This window comes from Echinops telfairi, unplaced genomic scaffold (assembly GCF_000313985.2).
Source record: "Echinops telfairi isolate 266 unplaced genomic scaffold, ASM31398v2 ScPeMD7_7425;HRSCAF=8463, whole genome shotgun sequence".
NCBI lineage: Eukaryota > Metazoa > Chordata > Mammalia > Afrosoricida > Tenrecidae > Echinops > Echinops telfairi.
Window position 1 is genome coordinate 2,840,694 of NW_022111325.1, and position 11,923 is coordinate 2,852,616.

The 11,923-nt window shown below is 53.3% G+C and overlaps 1 protein-coding gene across 3 annotated transcripts in view; it reads left to right on the forward strand.

Annotated features, from left to right (window-relative positions):
* The first annotated feature begins 402 nt into the window (after nucleotides 1-402).
* The window catches only part of SLC25A44 (solute carrier family 25 member 44), a 17,180-nt gene continuing 5,659 nt past the window's right edge, over nucleotides 403-11,923 (forward strand). The window contains exons 1-3 of one of the 3 annotated variants that reach the window (XM_045298422.1): nucleotides 403-513; nucleotides 2,063-2,118; nucleotides 5,193-5,822. In XM_045298422.1, coding sequence (XP_045154357.1) covers nucleotides 2,082-2,118; nucleotides 5,193-5,822 — 667 coding nt within the window. In that variant the 5' untranslated portion in view covers nucleotides 403-513; nucleotides 2,063-2,081. The remainder of the gene's footprint in view (nucleotides 514-2,062; nucleotides 2,119-5,192; nucleotides 5,823-11,923) is intronic. The other 2 variants (XM_045298421.1, XM_004714693.2) reach the window with 2 other exon arrangements.

An 11,923-nucleotide genomic window follows, 5' to 3' on the forward strand; every position in this document is an offset into this window, starting at 1 on the left:
ACTAGCTTGGGCTCTGTCGATAACAAGAAACGTCACAGGTTAGATTTGAACTTGAGGCCAGAAGATTCCCCGAACGCATGGCGACCTGTTTACCAGCAGCTATTCAGGAAGCGCCCAGGATTGGAGTTCTGCAACTTAGAAAGGATCGAAGCCGAACGTGCCGGCGCTTTAAAACTGAGGGCAAGCGGCCGCTAAAGGAGGCGTGGCTCCTGCCCACCTCCAAGCTGGCCTCCGGGCCTGCCCCGTTCGCCCTCCGGAAGGGGGTGGGAAGAGGCGCTAAGGCTCGACGCCATTGGTGGGCTCGTCCGTCGCTCAGCCCCGCCCTCCCCGCGGAAGGCAGCCCCCGCTGGGACCCGACTTCCGGTTCCGGCAGCCCCGGGAGCCGGGTCGAGATGGAAGATGCGGCTGGAGTCCCGCGGGCGCCCGGAACCGAGGGGGGAGTGGGAGCGGCGGCCTAGAGATCCGGGCTGGCGGCCCGCCCTCGGCCGCGCGGAGCCCTCGGGATCCAGGGAGGTAAGAAAGCAGCGGTCGGAGGCAGCGGCGTCTGCAGTGCCGGGGGGCTGCCACGGAGCCGGGGGGCTGGAGGCCGACCCCCGTGCGGACTTCGCTCCCTGTCCGAGGAGCACGCGGCGGGCGGGCGGACGGGCACGGGACGCAGCATGGCGAGAGGGGACCTGCGCAAGGACCCGGCGGCAGCTGTGCAGGATCGAAGCTGGATGAAAGGGGTGTCACATGGAATAGGTGGAGGGGACTGTCATGTGGTACCTGTGACAAGGGGTCACGTGCCTGTCCATAGCAGCCCAAAGGGAGGTTGAATGGGAGTCGCGGCATGTCAGGGGGAGGGGAATATCTCCCAGGAAATACCAGAGGCACCGGCAGGGAACTCCGCTAGGGAGACGGGGCAACTGGGCAAGACTGTAAATGCAGTCACAGTTCACGCGGGAGCTCCCGAGGTGCAGCGGGGAGCACCGAGGGAGACGATGTAGGGCGCTCTTCTCCTGGTTTTCAGCTGAGAAATGAAAACCACGCACCCTTGGGGAGGGTGGCCAGCAGGAAGAATCAGAATGGATCAAGTGGTCACTGGTGGAATCAGCGGACTCCTCACCAGGTCCTAATGGCCTAGGACTGATTGAGGCGAACAGGATCATCATCCTAGATTATTATCTATGCAATATAGAGAGCAGTGCTTCCCAAACGTGGAGACATCTATAAATCACGTGTGGGCTCTTAGGGTGTTCAGGTGTAAGGCCAGAGTCCGTATTTCCGACAAGCTCCCACGCTGGGGATGCCCACCCTGTGGCCACTTTCCCTGGACCACTCTCCGTGGCGGGGATGATGCAGCGTTGTCCAAGGGCTCCTGCAGCCACAGAAACATCCATTGTTAACATGTTTTCACAAGTAGCAGCCCCTCTGAGCTGCATCGCAACAGTTACATAGTGTAACAGTCTCTGTTAACCTCATTTCCACCCACGAGGAGAGTGCCTTTCAGTGAAGCGGCTGGCTGTGGTCCCACCCGGGTACATCTCCTGACTGCTGGGACCCTTTCAGTTGAATGACCTCGCCTCCCAGGTGACACTGCCCTCTCCCAGGTCAGAATCTTATCAGAGTCTTGTTTCTTGTGGCAGGAGCATGGAAGGAGAGGGGGTACGTACCTGGGCCAGTTTGTCCCTCTTCACGAGGGGGTTGGAAGGTGGGCGGGTGGCAGGCTCGGCCTTTGTCTGGCAGTGATTTAGCACAAAGTTCTCTAATCCTGGTCATTAGCTCGGTGGCGAGAAGGGCTTCACCTTTCCTGCCTGAGCGTTGTGAAGAGGGGAGAACACCTGGAATTCCCTGAGTTGGGCGAAGGGAGGCTTCGAGGGAAGCAGGCATGGAAGTCTCCTCCATCTGCAAGGGTTTTCCTAAAGGTGGAACCAGGGGAAGGAGTCTGATATCTCAGCCGGAAGTTGGGTGATTATGTAACAAAGAGCAGGCTCTCCTTTGGGGAGCGGCGCCCCCATTCTGCTCCCTGGCCCTTTCTTAGCGGGGTACAGGAAGTGATTGGAGTGCCTTTTCTCCCTTGTAGTGGCTCAACCATCGGAGCCATGACCCGTAGCGGCTTCTCTGGTCACCTTGGTGATGGTAAGTCACACACCAGAGTGTCCTCCCTCCCCCTGGGAATTTAAGATAAATGGGTACATGTGAGAGATGAGGAAAGGGGGAATGGGGTTCAGAGTCTCAGTCTGGCTCAGAAGGGGCTGGGATGCTGTGGCTCAGCTTGCCGAGCTGAGGAGACGCACCCAGAAGCAGGCCCTGGGCGGAACCCTCAGCTGCTCTCGGTGGCTGCCGAGCCTGTGTCCCCCCCCCCAAGGCCCTGCTCCAGCACTGCCGTGTGCGCCCCGACAAGCACACTGGCCAAGCGAGGGCAGGGCTGGGGTTCTCCAGAACCAGGCTCAGAGAAGTCCCCGGGTGTCTGCACGGCCAGGAGCGCATGCTGAACCCTTGGGTGACCAGTTGCCTCCCGCGGTAGGAATGATCTGGCATTTAAGAGAGTGATTTGTTTTGCAATGCCCCCGTTCCCACGGGGCTGCAGATGGCAGAGCAGGCGAGGAGCCTTGGCCTACATCCACATCCAACCTCTGACCCGCTACGTGACCTCGAGCCTCTTAATTTTAAACTGTCTGGTCCTCTGTTTGCTCCTGGATCAGAAGGGTCTCTCTGTAGTTCACAAGTTAATTATAAGGATCGGCAAATCCTGGAGTCTCCCTATTCCTCCTCACTTCTCTGGGGTGTTGGAACATGACAAACTTCCTAGGTCAGGAGACAGTCACTGCTGTGTCTTGAAAGGCCTCAGGGCCATTTGCCCAGCTTGGGTGTCCCAAGCTGAAGCCGGGGAAGAAGGACCACCTTTGCCCACAGCAAGCGGTACATCAGTGTTCCAGGGGTAGTTCTCCTTCTGCCTGCAGAACTAGCTCTTATTTCCACTGGCCCAGCCTGGTGCTTTCTGTCCTCTCATTGTTCTGTTCTCTCCCCATCACCATGACATGTGCTCCTCTCCTCCAGGAAGTGGCGTGCTTTACCTGCATCTGACTCAGGCCTCGCCTTGAGGAGAACCGTAGGTCTCATGTACCCACGTTGAAATTGCAGGTAGCAAAAAAAAAAGAAAAAAAGAAAGAAATTGCAGGTAGCCTGGACTGTTTTGAAAGTGATGTAGTTCACAGGGAGTTACATATAACCTACTCTCTGGGGGACGGGCAGCAGAAGGGTGGGTGAAGGGAGACGCTGGACAGTGTAATATAAGATACAATAATAATTTATAAATTATTAAGGAGGGTGCATGGGGGAGAGGGGAGGAGGAAGGGAAGGGGAGGGGGAAAAAAAGGAAAATGAGCTGATTCCGGGAACCCAAGAGGCAAGCGAATTTTGGGAATAATGAGGGCAACAAATGTATACATGTGTTTTATACAATTGATCTATGTATTGTGATGAATTGTATGAGCCCCAATAAATTGATTTAAAAAAATAATAATAAAATAAAAAAATAAAAAAAATAAAGTGATGTAGTCAGCCCAGGATTTCTGAAAGGCCAACCATGCTTCCCCACTGACTTCCACAGTTAACCAAGAGCAGTTCCTGGGGCACAGAAGCTCTCTGATGCCCGATTGGTACCTTTGGCTGGAGGAGGTGGCTGAGGACAGACTAGTTAAGCCCTTGGCATGAGGTGTGCCCCAGCTCTGACACTCGGGCTACTTATGCAGAACATGTCAACCGTGTAGAGTCATCCCTGGGATGGAGCCGCCTCCTTTCCCTGCCCTTATGAGATTTTTCTCAAAGCCTAGGGAGCCCTTCCTGGAAGTTAATTTGCCATGCTCCCCTCTAGCTGAACACTCCCAGGATCCTACAGCAGGGGCAGGCTACCCTGAAGCCGATTGTCACAAAGTGTGTCCCACATGTGATGTCCTCAGGGTCAACATTTCCCAAGTCGGAAGCTCCTGGTCTTATACAATTCATACATTACTAAGCTTAGCTTTGCTTGCATTTGAAAGTACCCTCAATATGAGGGCCCTTGCACATTGAATTCAGGATCCCTGATGGCATTGTGGTTCTGTGTTGGGCTGCGAACCTCAAGGTCAGCAGTTCAAAACCTTCAGCCGCTCTTTAGGAGAAAGCTTTCTACTCCCATAAAGCTTTACAGCTTTGGAAGCCAGAGGGGCAGTCCTCCCGGGTCCTGTAGGGTTGCGGTGGGTTGGCATTGACTCGATGGCAGCCCGTTTGGTTTGGTTCGCCCTTGCTTCCTGACCCGTGTCTCTTTTCTCCACTCCCCAGAGGAATAGCGTGGCTCCTGGACAAAGTAGTCTCTCGAAGACCGAGCCTGTGTCTTTGCTGTCACTTGACTCTCCCTTCGCTGCCCAGGACGGGGGTGGCGGGGTCTCTGCTTAGGATGGAAAGGGTCAAACGGATTCCCTACCCCACAGTTCTCAAGGCGTCACAGGGAAGCTACTCGACGCTTTTTGTCTTTCCCTGGTCAGAGTTATCTAATAACCAAAGAGGACTCTGACCTTTAGCCCGTGTGCCTAACTTTCTAACTCCTTCCATTGGAAGGAGAGGCGGTGGCGGGGGTGCCCTGTGATATGAAAGCCCTGCTGACCTTCTTCCCCACGCCTTGACCTAACGCAGACATGAGAACATAGGAGACGCTGAGCGTGTGGGGCCGGGGGTCTCAGAGAGGCCCGCCCTGGAAATCAGGAACCTCCGTGTAAGTCAGATGGTAAATGGCGATAAGAGAGGCACCCTGCCAAGGATGAAGAGCCAAAGGTAGTGCCATCTCCGGGCCTCTTCACTGTCACAGGAATAGCCCTGAAGCCCACCTCATAGCCCTGTGTCCTACCAGGTGGTCAGTTGGCCCGCCCCATCCTGAGTTCTGCCTGAGTGAGCCCAGGAGAGCATCCTTGCCCAGGACTGTGCCACCAGGGCCTTGGAGATGGAGAGCCACAGAGGATGAGGGGAGGAGAGCCAGGGGTCACTGCGGTGACCAGTGACTTCTAGAGGAAGGGCCCGGAGGTGGGAAGAATGGGTCAAGGCTAGAGAAGGGAGCGTGCTAATCCAGGTAGGAAGACTCTGGCCAAGCTCCGCTGTCAGGAGGTGAGTGCCTAGTAGGGGACAGGTGGAATCCTGTGCTCAGATCACCCCACCTGCTCGAATCCCCTTGCCTCCAGGTACCATGGAGGACAAGCGCAACATCCAGATCATCGAGTGGGAGCACCTGGACAAGAAGAAGTTCTACGTATTCGGCGTGGCAATGACAATGATGATCCGAGTCAGCGTCTACCCCTTCACCCTCATCCGCACCCGACTGCAGGTTCAGAAGGGCAAGAGCCTCTACCAGGGGACCTTCGATGCCTTCATCAAGATCCTGCGGGCAGATGGGGTGACCGGGCTCTACCGAGGGTTCCTGGTCAACACCTTCACCCTCATCTCGGGCCAGTGCTACGTCACCACTTATGAGCTCACCCGGAAGTTTGTGGCCGACTACAGCCAGAGCAACACGGTCAAGTCGCTGGTGGCTGGCGGCTCGGCATCCCTGGTGGCCCAGAGCATCACGGTGCCCATCGATGTGGTCTCCCAGCACCTGATGATGCAGCGCAAGGGTGAGAAGGTGGGCCGCTTCCAGGTGCGTGGGAGCTCAGAGGGACAGGGGGTGGTTGCTTTTGGCCAAACCAAGGACATCATCAGGCAGATCCTGCGGACGGATGGCTTGCGAGGCTTCTACCGCGGTTATGTGGCCTCACTGCTGACCTACATCCCCAACAGTGCTGTCTGGTGGCCCTTCTACCACTTCTACGCAGGTAAGGCAGATCCAGGAGCGCGGGAGGGGGGTGGGTTTACTAATGGGGCGGCGATGTTGCCCTGTGCACACTGGAGAAGAGGCGAGATGTCACGGATAAAAAAGCAAAGAGGCCCATTCATTCAGCAAACGAGTCCTTGTTATGTGCACAGGAGTGTCGAAGATGAATAACACATGGTTCTTGACTTTTCAAAGGGAATCAGACTGAAGGACGGGTCCCTAGAGAACAGTGCCAGAGGATGCGCCGGGTGCATCGGCATACTGCTGTTGGCCAAGATTTGTGGTGGGGGAAGGACCAAACCCGCGGGCTGTTGAGGATTTAAAGATGTACTTGATCGGTACTAGTGAGCTTTTGAGTTCAATGTCTTTCCTCAAGATTCTTCCAGTTAAGGTGAACTAACTACAGTCTTGAACCTCTCCCGTCCTAGAATGTACCGTTCATTGTTCAAAGGACTGCTCCTTAACTGTTGCCCAACAATGGGATGCTTGGGTCAGAAGATAAGGACATTCTGAGGGCTTGGAGAAACATACTTGCAGATTCTCTCCCACCTGGCAGAGTGCCTCGCCAGAGCTGGCCCGCGCTCCCCCGCAGCTCTTCTGAGCAGGCTGGGTCATGGCTTCCTCGCTCACCCATCAGTTTGCAGTTTGCTTCTGGGTGCTGTGCTGCGCCGGTTCTCCTCTTCCTTGCATGATGCCTTTTTTTAAAAACCACTTTATTGGGGGCTCATACAACTCCTATCACAATCCACACACACAGCCATTGTGTCAAGCACCTTTGTACATGTGTTGCCATCATCATTCTCAAAACATTTGCTTTCTACTTGAGCCCTTGGTGTCAGCTCCTGAGTTTTTCCCCTCCCTGCCTCCCTCTCTCACACTTGATAATTTATAAACTATTATTTTTTTCATGTCTTACACTCTCCAGTGTCTCCCTTCACCCACTTTCCTGTTGTCCCTCCCCCATGATGATGCCTTATGAAAGCATCTTTTTCTAGCTCTGTCTGTCTTCTGTTTAATATAGTCTTTCATCTGGAGTGTTTGGGGAGGAATCCGGATTCTTGGAGTCCAGCCCTGGCTCTTTGTGTCAGACCTTTCTGTGAGTGCGGCCAGGCAGGCTTTTGTGTGTGCATCTTAAGTGTGTGCCTCGAAATCTTTAAACAGCCCCACCGGAAATGGGAGCAGTTTCTCTGGGGTCTGTCCTTGGCCTTTTGATTTCCGTGACAGAGAGGCACTTTTCTGATGGGTCCCCAGATCTCTTATTTCCATTCCAGACTCGCTGGCCAGGGCCCCGCACGGATATCCCAACCATCTTTCAACCTGGATGCATCTAACATTGTCGTCTGCTAACTTGCCTTCCTCCACACCAGTGCTCCCTGCTGACTTCTCATCTGTCAGTGGCCTTGTTAGTCTCAGAATCCCTGTGGCTTGGGCTTTGGTGTGTGGCCCCTGCTCCTTCTTTGTTCCCATATCTGATCTTGGTGGCCACCTGTGTACAGTCAAGGCTGCAGCCAGGCCGGTCACTCACAGTCCCTCCACCACGCATGCACGCTCTTCACATCCCATCCTTCTGCGAGAATGCCTTCCAGGTCCACTTCTCCCTGGTGAGTCCAGGTTTACCCAAGGGGCTCCTTGCTTCATCTTCTCCCACCCTTCCCACCTGACCCTTGACCAGGAAGCAATCTTTCCCTGCCATCCCCCCTCAGGAGGTTCTGCTGGACTCTCTTACTGCAGCTATAGCACTAGGCCTTTGTGTGCCCTGCCTCTTGGACTTGCTGGAAAAGGTCCTCGGAAGGGGGAGGAAACGGAGGGTCTTCTGAGTGCCGGGCCAGGCTGTGTGCCCCGTGCCTGCAGGAGGCCTTTGTGGCGGAAGGGTCCTCACAGGATGCCTTCCCTGGTTCCTTCTGATACGCTCTCACCAAGCGCCCTCGCTTAGCTTGCAGAACCCTCAGGTGGTTTGGTGCCGACATGTGGAGTAGCGTCTCTCTCCCTCATCAGACTGCAGCGCTCTCTAAGAACCGGGACCAGGTGGTTGCTGGCTCAGGCCCGGGTGAACTTGGAGGGCTCAGGATCTGTTGAAGGAGTAGCTGGGTCCTGATCACTCTCTTGCTTCAAATCTGCCCAGGTTGCCTGATGGGATTTAAGATCAAATCCCATTCCTTTCTGGTGGTCTAGTGTAGACTCTACCCAGCTCTTTCTGGTTTGGCCTGTGTCTGCCTGTCCAGTCCCATCTCAGGCCTCCCACCCCTTGCTGGGCGTCATGGGCGATGGTCGCACCCCTGCCCTTTGTTCGGCTGGCCGCTGTCTCTCGGCTGCCCCAGCTCGCCCGCCTCCTGTGCAGAGGCCTTCCTCAACCACTGTAATAGGTGCTCAATAAACACTCAGTGATACCAGGAGAGTAGGGGGAAGGTGGGGAGAGGAGGAGGGAATAAACCACGGGGGAAGAGAGACAGTGGTCAGTGTAAGATATGAAAATAATAATAATTTATAATTTATCAAGGGGTCATGAGGGTGGGAGTAGGGGAGGGAGGGTAAAAAGAGGAGCTGATACCAAGGGCTCAAATAGAAAGTACATGTATAGGAAATGATGATAGCAGCCTATGTACAAATATTCTTGATACAATTGATGTATGGATTGTTATAAGAGCCCCCAATAAAATGATTTTACAAGTTACTACATAAACACTCATTGACTAGGTAAAAGGAAGGTGGACACAGGACTCTGTCTAAGCCCCAGGGATGTGGCAAGTGTGCAGGATAAAACCTGGGACCCAGATCCTGCCGCAGCTCACAGTCCTTGGTGCTAGTGCAGACAGGCCCAAAAGGCAGGGAGGTGCCAGTCCAGGCGCTACCGTCTAATGATTGCAAAATGTCCTCCTTTCCGGAGAAACAGGACATGCACAGGGCAGTTGGTGGCTTCTGTCGGTGCGCTGACCCTGAGGAGGAACAGGGATTGGGAACTGGGGGAGAGGTGGTTCTGCTGGGCGGGCGGTGGGAGGGGATCCTGCCGGGCCTGCTGGGACGCAGAAGGGCTCACTTCTGTCCTGCCAACCTCTCCCTCCTTATTCTTCTCCAAGTCTTTCCTCCTCTGGCCACACTACCACAACTGGGAACACGAAGGGGGCGGAGAGGGGGAATGCTCAAAGGTATTGTGGCGACTGGATGGCAGGAGAAGAAAAATGGAGTCTTGGAAAGAAATGAATCCGTTGCACAACCCACTGAGCATTTAAAAAAAAAATCAATGTTCTAGCAGTGGGCTCACCCTGAAGGCCTGACTTCTTGGCCCTCGTCCCTCCCATTCCCCTTCCCTGCAAGGTCGTGTTCCCGGCACCCTGGGTGTTTGCCTTAAAAAGAGCTCTCTTGCTCCTTTCTGGCGAGGCCTTCCCCAGCTGCCGTGTTGAAATTGGAACCCGGACTACCTCTGCTGCTTTATCTCTGGCACACATCCCTGCCTGACACAACCAATAGTCTGCTTTCTATTTGTTAATTGTCAGTCCTCCCCAGCGAGGAGTCAACCCTCAGGAGTTTGAGGCTGGTTTCCTCCTTGCTGTACCCTCAGGGAAGGGGCCCTGGGAGCACAGTGGCAAGGCCAGCTGTTCTAAACCAACAGCAGCCCCTTAGGAGAAAGAGGAGGCTTTCTGCTCTCATCAAGCGTTCGGTCTTGGACACCCGTGGGAGCAGCTCTACCCTGTCCTACAGCGTGGCTGTGAGTCGCATCAGTGAGTTTGGTTTTTTGGTTTTATGACCTCAGAGCCCAGGGTGACTGGCCCAGAGTGGTCACGCAGTAAACCTTTGTGATGTAAATAAATGAACTCTTGTCTTTCACCTCCAGAGAAGATAAAGCAAAAAACTCACTTGCAGGTGGACTTCCCGGGGAGCCCGGGCATGGATGAACCTGGTGCCATTCCGTCTTCATCAGCAGTGAGAACGATGCATTTCTCTCTTGACCTGGGCTGGAGGAAAAAAGTGATCACTCGCAGATGTGACTTTCCCTTTTTGTATTAAATGTACTTTTTTTTAACATTTGTGAACATTGACCAGACAAACCCAATCCGGTGCCCTTGAATCTAGTCCAACTCTTGAGCGACCTTGGAGGGCAGAGCACAACTGCCCCTCTGGGGTTCTGAGGCTGTAACTCTTTACAGGGGCAGATAGGTGGCCTCATCTTTCTCCAACGGAGCAGCTAGTGGGTTCGAACGGCTGGCTTTGGGTTAGTACCTCAATGGGCAGTCCCACCAGGGCTCCTGTGAGCAGTCACATCGTGAGAAATTAAAAGAGTAGCAAAGGGTAGGCAGTGACTTGACCAGGGTTATTGAACACATCCGCGTGTATGTCTGCAGATAGATTGCCTGGGTGCGATCTAGCCAACGCGTCTGGGAGGAGGGAAGAGGCTGCAAGTTTATATAGCCGGAAGGATTTTTCCGATCATCAGGTGAAAGGAGCCAGTGGGATCCTCTTGGCCTGCTCCAATGGGTGCCTTGACCAAGCTGACTCTGGGAGAGGTCTGATACTTATAGTGTAAGTTTTAGTGGAGTGCAGTTTGAGGGGAGAGAAGAAGAGATGGAAGTTAAAAGTCTAAGATAGCTACAGACGGACAGATCCCCATAGTCGGGGGTGCCCGGTGGTAGCAGCAGCAAGCATAGTGAGGTTGCTTATCTTTTTAATTTTTATTAAAAATAATATTGGTATCTATGTTACCTGCCTGGTTGTGACATACATATTTGAGATAAGGATGTTTGAGCTTGTTACTTGAGACGGCTGTGCTTCTATCTCCTCGTATCTAAGTATTACCTGTTTCCCGTGTCTACCCATGTTACCTACTTGCTACGTTCTATGTGTGTGACTCTGTGCCACAGTCTGTCTATCTGTGTGTGTCACTATGTGGATCTTTTAAAATACATTCCATTTATTTCTTCCCTCTCCCTGCCTCTCTGTATGAAAGTCTGCTTCTTTTGGTGTGAAAAACCATTTTTTCTGGATTCTTGTGCAATACTGCATTCATAGTGGCTATCTTTAGGGGACTGACGAACTTGGCTCAGCATATTATCTTCCAAATTCGTCCAGGTGCTGAGGTGTTTGACAGGTGCATCATTATTCTTTAGGGATGCACAGTGTTCCACGGTGTGTGTGCCCCAAACCCTGTTTATCTGTCCTCTCACCGATGGGCGGTATGGAGGTGCCCATCCTCTTGTTCTGGTGAGTAAACCCAACCAAACTCACTGCCAGCAAGGCAGGACTGACTCCTAGTGACCACCACCCCACCCCCCCACCGTGGGTTTTCCAGAGTAGACAGCCCAGTGTGCATGGTGATTCCGAACTGCTAACCATGTGGATTGCAGCCCCACGTGTACTCCCTATACCACCAGGGCTCCCGCTTTGGTGAACCGGTGTACGGAACATCGGTGTGCATGGATCCGCTCGTGTTTCCCTCCCTACTTCTTGAAGTTACGTACCAAGTAGAAAGATGGTATTTCTGTGCCCAGTTGTCTTGAGTGTCACCACTACTTTCCGCGGGGGTGGGGGTGGGGTGTGGTGTGTGTGTACAGTTGTACAGCCCCACCGGCAGTGGGAGAGCTCTCCCCTTCTCTCCTTACATCCTCTCCAGCATGTGTTGCTGCCTGTGTGCTATTTTTTTAATCATTTTATTGGGAGCTCATACAATTCTTATCACAATCCATACATCCATCCATTGTGTCAAGCACATTTGTACATTTCTTGCCATCATTTTCAAAACATTTTCTTTCTACTCGAGCCCTTGGTATCAGCTCATTTTTTTCCTTCTCACTTCCTCCCTCATAATTTGTAAATTATTATTTCATGTCTTACATTGACCGATGTCTCCTTTCACCCACTTATTTGTTTTCAGTCCCCCTGGGAGGGGATTATATGTAGATCGTTGTAATTGGTTTCCTATTTCAACCCCCACCTTCCCCTGACCCTCCTGGTATTGCTACTCTCAATATAGGTCCTGAGGGGTTTATCTGCCCTGGATTCCCTGTGTTTCCAGCTCTTATCTGTACCCATGTACATGCTCTGGTCTAGCCGGATTTGTAAGGTAGGATTGGGGTCATGATAGTGGCAGGGAGGAAGCCTTTTTTTTTTTTT